Source organism: Pithys albifrons, chromosome 4, assembly GCF_047495875.1.
Source record: "Pithys albifrons albifrons isolate INPA30051 chromosome 4, PitAlb_v1, whole genome shotgun sequence".
Taxonomy (NCBI): domain Eukaryota; kingdom Metazoa; phylum Chordata; class Aves; order Passeriformes; family Thamnophilidae; genus Pithys; species Pithys albifrons.
The window spans coordinates 9,470,384-9,479,511 of NC_092461.1; the positions used below are offsets into that span (position 1 = coordinate 9,470,384).

The window sequence follows — 9,128 nt, forward strand, 5'->3', positions numbered from 1 at the left end:
GTTTTTAAACTCTTGCCAGACTTCAGAGCAGAGCTCAGAAGCAGCAGGCAGTGTTTACTCTCCTAGAGGCCACTTTTTCCTCATCCCTTTGTAACACCCTCCATGCTGCTCTTTTCTGAGCTGCCTCCCATGGCAGTGCCTTTCCAGCAGGTCCTGCTGGCCCGGGCAATGCCCAGGAGCACAGGAGTATGGATTTTATTCAACTTTGCTGAATCTGCACTTTTACCTCTCATTTTAGTCTCTATGAAGGGTGTTTTCTCTTTCATAAACCAAACAGTGTTGCCCCTTCTACAGTATTTAACTGTGTTATTTTTCAATCTTAAAATGCCTCTGACCTTTCACAAAATATTTCTGGCTCTTTCTTCAAACATTACCTGGTTCCAAGTACAGTGCCACAGGTCTACCTTTTCAGTATATTGATTATAATCATGTACTTGCATACAAATTAAGAACAAAAATGGATCATTAAGCTACCAAACCTAGTTTTCAAAGACTGAGACATCATTTTGTGTCCCTAGTGACACCTAATGGCCCGATTTAAAAGGAGTCAAATAGTTCTCTTTCACAACGAAGACATTAGGTGGTTCCTGTGGCTTGAAAACCTCTCCTGTGAGTAGTTTTAGGCATCCATTTACCATTTCAAACTTAATTTTCTCTATTTCTTTTCTTTAAAATAATCATCAAGCAAAGATTAAACAGGATAATAGTTATTTTTATTTTCATGTTATGTAATAAATACTTCTATAATAAATTTTAATTTTATTGTCATTGTACCTAGAAAGTGCAGAGTGACAGACGTGCTTGTTTCAGTTTAGTAACAGGTTTATAATAGTTTAGTAAAATTTCACACTCTGCACCTTTTTTTTAAGTTGCAGCAAAACTCTGCTAACTGCTTTAAGCTATAAGGGAAGCAGAACATGATATGCACAGTAAACCTTGAAATGTCATATATATTAAAATACTTTTTTGCTTAAATAGTTGTGTTAGCCATATTAATCTCTTATAACTGTCTTGGGAAGACCAGTATTTGCAGTTCTCCCAAAGACTTCATAGCAGCTAAGAAAATGTTTCCCTGCAGTCAGCATTACCACTGCAAGTTATATTTAATATTGACTTTGAAAATGTTTGAGGAAGCTACATGTGTCTCCTTTTTTTAAGTAGTGGTGCTGTGATTGGCAGCTCTGCATGTGTGTCCCGGCAGAAGAAAGATTGCTTAAGTCACGAATTAACACTAAGAATTCTTTCAGTTGGGTAAACTGCAACCTAAGGAACCTCCTTCTAAAGACTGTGAAATAGGAAATAATATCTTTATGTGATTATTTCATCAAAAGGCAGTAGCAAAGATTTTCTTGAGTGGTTCTTGTGGATATTAGACAGCTGAAGCAGTCCATGTTTTCAGAATAAAAGACTCTTTTCATGATTCTGAAGTTATATCTCTTAAGCATCACCCCAATATATTTACTGATGGAAACTAGGGAAAATCTTTTAAAACTGTCTGGAAATAAAATAGCAGATTCAAAAAATTGATTTATTTGATATGCCACATGGAGATGACCTCAAGGTAAGAGTAGGAGCTGTAGGGTTTACCTTTCTTAAGCTCAAAATTAAAAAAAAAAATAAGTTAAACTCTATAATGACTTCATATATGGGTACATTTTGGTTTTGAAAACAGGATCTCCATCCTCATCTACACCACTTCTGTCAATAATCATGACCCATGTAACATATATTTTGGTTGCATGGCACAGTAAACCAGAACAGGTGGAGACAGGTTTAGTTTGCAATGCTTTTATTAGAATAAATAGAAGGACCATCAATTAACACTCATAAAATCAATGAAATGTCACGGGAAGGAAAATTTTGTCAGTCAGGAAGATGTGTTTGGAGACAATGATTTATGAAGAAATGGTAAACTTTCTGTGTACTCCCTCAGAACAAGACACCCAGCTTTACAGTACAAGCAGCACAAAGAAGCACAAATGCATTGCTGGAAGAAGAATGCTTTGCTGAAGTTAAGAATTTCATCTGCAAGGTGTCCAGGCATCAATTCAAGCATGGTTGCCCAACAAGTTCGACAGAAAGGAACAGGATTATTCTTAAAGCTGAATTTATTTCAGAGAACTCCTATAGGAAAACCACATTCTGAATATCACTGTCAGAATTTTTCACAAAAATAAAAACACTGTCCCTGTCGCTCAAGCGATTCAATGACGATGGGAAGTATTTCTAAGCTTCCTCCTGAAATTCTCATTTAATCCTGGGTATAACTCCTGAATAAAACTTGTGTAAGCAGAAACACCTGCACCTAAAGGTCTGAAAAGTCACACACTTCTTCAAGAATATCTCACTAGATACTGAAGACTTTCCACTCAGAGAAATTAGTGAAGAAATAAGATTATACTACAGTACTAAGGTAAAGGGGGTCTGCTGTTTCTGAGGGGAAGACAAGCACTATTTCCAACTCTTTCTCTTTAGGGAGAACAATATCTACCAAAGAAAAGAATCATGTTGCTTGGGTTGTGTCTGATCAAGAAAAGGAATGGGTGGTCAACCCTAAACTCTTCAAACTCAGAGGAATCTCGGATGTCTCCTGTCACAACTGCTGAGCCAGCCACCTCAGTGCCCTCCTCCGTGACTTCCAGGTACGCCTCATGGATGGCCTCAGACACCTTCAGGCCCTCTGCTGAAGAGATGCCAGAGAGATTGGCCGAGGGGCTGAACAGGTCAGTCATACCCAAGGTGGTTAAGACAGATGTGAGGTTATATTTTCGCTCCATCTTCATGCGTGGGAGGTACACTTTGACTCTCTTCCTCTCCATCACACTGGGACTGGTCCACTCTGTAAGTTTTTCAAAGCTGATTTTGTTCTCGAGCTGCAAAGAGAGGCAGGGAATTAAATGTCTGAGACAAAGGTTAAATGGCCTTAACAGCTGTGTTTATCCCCCCATAACTGGTTTTTCCCATTTGCTTTACATACACAGTAGAACTGTTTATTCTGTGTGCTTCCTTCTGACTACAGACCATCATCTGTCTTGAGGAAGGTCCTCAAAACTTTGTCATCTGAAAATTTATTCATCAGGAACAAGTCTTTTTTTGTAAAAACACTGTTTTTGAAAACATCAAATTAAATTGGCCCTAAAACTGTTCTGCTTCGAACATATTTTATTGATCCTTTTCCTCAATGTCATTCCATTCATCAGGAACAAGTCTTTTTTTGTAAAAACACTGTTTTTGAAAACATCAAATTAAATTGGCCCTAAAACTGTTCTGCTTGGAACATATTTTATTGATCCTTTTCCTCAATGTCATTCCTTTCTAATGCTGCTTTTCTCATTTTCCTTTTATCATCTCTTGGAATGATTTCCTCATCACTTCCAGTTTTTTTCCCCCTAGGATAAACTTTACTTCTTTAGCAAACCTTTGAAATCACTCAAAGTGGTAAAATCCCTGCTAGTGTGTCTGTTTCTAATACCTGATGGTGATTGGAGCATACGGCAACATCCTCTTCTGCAGGGCTCCAGCAGCACTTGCACTGCCTTACCTTCGTTCTATAGAACTGACCTCAGGGCTTCCCTAACAGGCCAGTCCCTGCCTGAGCACCTGCTGGCACCTGAGGGGCTTTAGTGCTCCCCTGCCTGCCCAGCACAGACATGGGGTGGGCACCTCGGGTGGGAAGGGATAGCAAAGAGTCTGACAACAGCCAAGCCCCACTGAAGTGATAACTCTTTCTCTGCTTCCCCTGTCAGGGTCGTACCTGCTTCAGGCCAGAGATGTCATCAGGCAACAGCACCAACAGGCTCAGCTCTCCGCTGGCATAGGGAAGTTCCAGGATCCTGACTTTCTCTGCAGCCACTCTTGCCACTTTGAACGTGCTGTTCTGACACATCATTTGCACGAGTCTGCTGTCTTCCTGCAAAAACAGACATATGGGGCAATGTGACAGGGAAGCAATTTTTTTCTTTGTTCAGGCAAATTTACAAGCCCTTTGAAAGAGGCAGATTTTGCTCTTCAAGCCTGTTGCCCTTGAAGAAGAGCTGTGTCTTCATTTTCCTGTCTTGCCCGCCTGTGTGCTCTGGAATCCTGGTCAGACACAGCTCTTGCAAACACTACTTGGCTTTAGGCCCAGGCACTGACAGAGAGGGACCCAACTCAATCACCCAACCTGTGACAGCAACAGGTTGTATTTGTGACACCCTGACACCCTGTGTGAGCCAACAGCTGTCCTGGGAAGAAGTTGTGTCTGTGGCCTCCTACCTCTGTCACATTGAAGGGCACTTCCTGAGTGTCCTCTTCTTTAAACTCAGTCTTCCATATCCCTTTGAAGTAAATGGCATTCACAAAGAGCAGTGCAGTATCGACATCAACAGAGTCCGGCACAATCAAATCTTGAATCCGTCCTTTGAGAATGAGAAAGGGCAAAAAGAGTGGTCAGATACACCTGCCCTGGTGTGCACAAATCTCTGCAATGTAGGGATGAGGGGTACTGCTTTGTGGAGTTTGGTTTTCATAGCAACAATTGTTTTTTTCTAGACATTATGAGGAGAGGAAGACAAGGATATAGTTTATGGTAGGTGGGATAAAATACTTGTTACCCATTTTTCATCCTTACCACTTGTCTCTTTCTCCACCCAGGAATTAATGAGCTGTCTTGCTTCCTCTGCAGCTGTTTTGAAGCTAACTTCTTCCAGCTCAGCTTTGTAGAATTTCTTTGCACACTTTAAGTATTCCTATAAGCAGAAAGGTTGCAGTTGTCAGACTGATGAGAACTTGGAATCATATGGATGTGTAATGCGAGATTGTGACATAAAGCAGAGTGGTTAAAAGAACAGTGCATGTTTCCACCTGTGCTTGAACGTGTCAGTCACTGAACATGTCAGTCACAGCTGTCTTCCTGTAACTGAATCTTAAAGCTGTACAGCAAAGACTGCCTCACATATATAGGTCTGGCACTTTTTGATGAGATAGGGTTCTAAGCTACCATTTTGAAATATTTTCTTTGCTTCACCAAACTAAATTTAGTTTAACAAACATTTTTAAGGACAGACAAAATTTGTTTCCTTCTCTTTGTGTCCACTTTTTATTTTGAATACTGTGTTCCTACATTTTAGGATTCCACAAACAAAGCTTCCTTTCACTGGGAAGATGTAATATTTGGCTTTGAAAAAATTCAAATTTGACACCTCCAGTCTTCATTATTTCAAGTTATAGAATATATTTAATTTCCCTTTAAAATTGTATTTTTCATTAAATGCCATTTTTCTTGCAAATGAAAAGCAACCTTAACTGTTACCTGTTACTTGTAACATGGGCATATTTTATGCCATTACACCTTTATGGACTGGCGTTGGACCAAGGGTTGGACTTGATGATCTCAGAGGTCTTTTCCCACCCTGTTGATTCTATGATTCTATGATTCTTTGCCTTGACTCTACCTAACAGTGACCTAAAAGCCAGAGAAAGGTCCAGACTTACTCTGTACCAGTTCCCTCCATGGTTCACAACCATCTCCTCATCAAGAGACAGAGGTGTATTGGTGCTGGTGCATCTCTAGGGTAGAGTGACAGGGTCTCTTAGAGGAAATCACATGGAGTTAGTTTGCAATGTGACTCACCTGAAGAACGGGGTATGTTTTGTCTATATAGATTCTGTCAGCAATCCTCAGTGAGTATGTGGCATTTTGCCTGGTGATGTCCAAGAGAAGATCCTTGACTGAATTATGGATGTGTTCAGAAGGGCCACACTGAGGTGATGACATGAAAATAAGGAGACAGATTGCATAAGAAAATAAGATCCTAAAATATTGTCTCTATCAGTTACGAGTCATGCTACAGAGGAATCTTCCTGCACAGACACAGGGCTGTCAACTTTGAGACAGCTGCTGCTGTGGTCATGGTGAATTGAACTGGCAAGTTCATCCTTGTCAAGGCAAATACCCTGAAATGTGCTTTTTATAAGATGCATTTGTGTTCCTGCCACTGAGATTTCTGGGCTCTTCTCTGCCCAGCACATTCCTGCCCTGCTTTGGGATCTCTCAGCTGCAAATCTGATGGCTGTACCCTGGCTCCAGGTGTTAGGTCCCTTTCACATGCCATCCCCCAGCAGCACTTGCCCAGGAGGGCACTCCAGTGTCCAAAGAATTCTGCCCCATGCCATCACTAGTTCTGGTGTAAGATGAGCAACCTGCTGTCTTTCTCTGTTAAAAAACAGGGAAATCACACCCTTCTTCCCTCCCTTCACAGATCCCCTTGGTTTGAGGCCATTACCATAGCTCTTATCAAGGTCTTAAATTGCCAGGAGAGGCAGAATAGCCCTAGTTTTGTTCTGAGAAAATAAGACAGAAAGGAATATTATTTCTCTACCTGGGAGTCAGTAATGTCTCTATCTCCTGTAACATTATCGAAGTGAAGAACCTGCAAGAGAAAATACCAGTGGTAGAAATGACAAGCATGACCAAAAATAATGTGAATCAGAGATTTACACATGATGCTCAAAGTAACTGAGAACACAGATTAACTAATTTTACAAGTGAATTTACAACTGGTCTATGCCCTCTGTGGCCCTCTTGGAAAATGTAGATGCCACTTTTTGCTCAGATTATATTTTTATAGTGAGTGTCTACAAATTAATTGTTACATACTTTGCACTGTTAATAGTATTCTGTCTTCCTCTCTTTCTGGGATTTATCTTTTTTATATGTTAAAAAAATCAGATTACATTTGCTGGAAGTTGTGAGAATTTAGAAAAAAGTCATAAAATAAAACACTGACTGGTAATCTATTTTGCTATTGTCCTTGAGATTTTTCTTCTATGTTAAAGTCAACTGCCTGTTACAGTGAAAACATACTTTATTATTATTAATATTATTATTTTCTCAACATAACTCTTGATTCATTTCTCCATTTTGTGATTTTGGCTTACTTCTTAAAGTTCATTGAAATAGATGAGAACCTTAACATTGGATAATATTTTTCAGTGATGTTGTTTGGAAGGAACAAGTAGCACAAGTAGAGGTCACTTTGCACCCATGCAAGTAACTTACCTTCTCCATCTGAGTCTGAGTCCTACCTCTTGCTCCCAGATACACCATGGACAGGGTTGAAATCAAGCTCAGGGAGGAAAAGATGATGTTCTCATTGGCATGGTGAACTGTCAGCTCTCTAAATACATCAAGACAAAATTCTGCATTTGCTGCACTAATGGAGGCCATCGTGAAACCTGGATTGTTTGAAACAAACAGAAAGACTTTGACTTACTATGATGAAATATGTTAGTTGTAATGCAATAAAGTCAGTATAGATGAACACCTGAAGTTTCACCTTCTAGCATTTTATCTAGCTCCAGAAGAGGTGATTTTTTAGTAAAGAAGACAACATAGAGTAGAAAACACAGTACTTTGAAGTATAATGCAACAATACAGTATTTATACCCCTTATAGCTTATGAGCTCCTGAGGATGCTCAAGCAATTTTTTTCCCTTTCTGGCTACTAGAGAACAAAATCCAGGATTCTCTGACATATATATCACAGTCCCTATGGAATCAACACATTCATGTCATCTGATAATGTGGGATAATGTGAAAAACAATGCATCTAACTAGATTGGAAGATCATTCTCAAAATTAAATTTCTTATACAGGTGATATAAGGTAGATTTTTTTTATTGTTCAGTTATTCTGCTTACTGTTATATTTTAGGTTTTAAGCTCCATGTATGTTCTTGGTGAAGTAACAGATTCATTAAGCAAATTCCTTTTTTGTTTTTGCTGTTGTTTTTGTTAATCTTTGAAAATGTAACTATTAAAGATAACACAGGGCTGCAGCATGCTGGGGTCACCTGAGCATGCTGCATTCCTTAATTTCATTCAGACAATATCTTCCATAGCCCCTGGAATTCAATTTTTTCTTTTGGTTCTAAATGAAAAATTAAAGCAATGAAGGAAGAAGGAAGAAAATCTGTTTGAATATATCACCATATTTTCAATGTAGGAGGGTTACTAAACAAAACTATAGTTCCTACAGACAAATTTTTTTACTTTATGCATGGCAGAGTGTGAAACAGTAAAATAGCACAGAACACACATGTGAAGGTAGATAAGGTTTCTGCAGAAGGCATCCTTTAATAATTTGTTTCTTCTACTGATATTGAAGGCCATAAACGTGAGGTTACATCAATCTGATTATAAGATTTGTAAAATAGAATTGTTTTTTAAATTACAGATTAGAACTTAAAGCATAACTGAAAGAAATGCTTACCTTGTCAGGTTCACCTGTGATGGTAACAGCACAGCTTCTCAGCTGCACTTGGGGCAGACTCAATGAACTCCTGGAAATATATCCTGTGTTCCTTCATGACACGCCCCATGCTGCCTGTTCTGTGTTTACCAAAAAAAGTGATGGATGGAGCTCAATGTCACACATGCACTTCTACTTAGAATAAGTCCATTCTTTGAAACAAACAAACAACAACAACAAAAAAGCCTGAAGGAAAAGATTTTACCCTAAAAATCTCCAAAATGGAAGATTTGTTCTTTATAGCATATGAAACCTTGCAGAAAAGGAAGGAGCATATTGAAATGACTGAAGCAAAAATTGTGATAAAAGCTGTTCACTAGAACTTGAGAGGTAAGAATTATTTGGTTATGGCAGCAAACAGTGTAGTATAGCTTGTGAGAAGAAAACAAATATAAGATGAGAAATTCCCTCATGCAGAATGTCTGTAAGGAATTTTGTATTACCTTTGCTATGAGCACTGACTGGCCAGATCACTCTCAGCATCACCATTCTGTGAACTCACTATTTTGGGGAATATCAGCATATGCAGGGCTGTTTGCTGTACAATGCCCATTAACTGTACTTATTGGAACTTTTTCCCCATTGTTGGCTGAACTACCAATACAAGTAGTCTTTCTTCCTACCAGAATCCATAGCTCTTGCTGAGGAATGGAGAAAATTCTGCTGCCAGGGAACATGAGAAAGAGCACATGGCTTAAATCTTAGTTGCCAAATTTAATGATATTGAAGTAGATTTTTCTGTAAAAAGTTGTATGCAACTGTCTGGTGTCACTTGCTGCACTGTAAAAGACCACAGACACAGGTTTTTATTCTAGAGCAATCTAACTCAAGGAACTTA

At 39.0% G+C, this 9,128-nt stretch overlaps 1 protein-coding gene across 1 annotated transcript; it reads right to left on the reverse strand.

The window, feature by feature from the left end:
• Positions 1 to 2,469: 2,469 nt before the first annotated feature.
• On the reverse strand, positions 2,470 to 7,207 carry LOC139671106 (ovalbumin-related protein Y-like). The gene is made up of 7 exons (XM_071553394.1): positions 7,040 to 7,207; positions 6,360 to 6,410; positions 5,612 to 5,740; positions 4,610 to 4,727; positions 4,255 to 4,397; positions 3,755 to 3,910; positions 2,470 to 2,873 (listed from the first exon to the last, which is right to left on the reverse strand). The coding sequence occupies exons 1-7, from the start codon at positions 7,205 to 7,207 to the stop codon at positions 2,472 to 2,474; spliced, it is 1,167 nt and encodes a 388-aa protein (XP_071409495.1). The 3' UTR covers positions 2,470 to 2,471.
• Between the last annotated feature and the right edge of the window lie 1,921 nt (positions 7,208 to 9,128).

Bases quoted from the DNA above. Each gene is read 5' to 3' on its own strand.
- LOC139671106 (XM_071553394.1), bottom strand. From the start codon at position 7,207: ATGGCCTCCATTAGTGCAGCAAATGCAGAATTTTGTCTTGATGTATTT. The intron at 5,741-6,359 runs GTAGAGAAATAA...TCATCACCTCAG, and splicing joins GAGACATTACTGACTCCCAG to TGTGGCCCTTCTGAACACAT. The intron at 2,874-3,754 runs GTACGACCCTGA...CTCTCTTTGCAG, and splicing joins ACATCTCTGGCCTGAAGCAG to CTCGAGAACAAAATCAGCTT.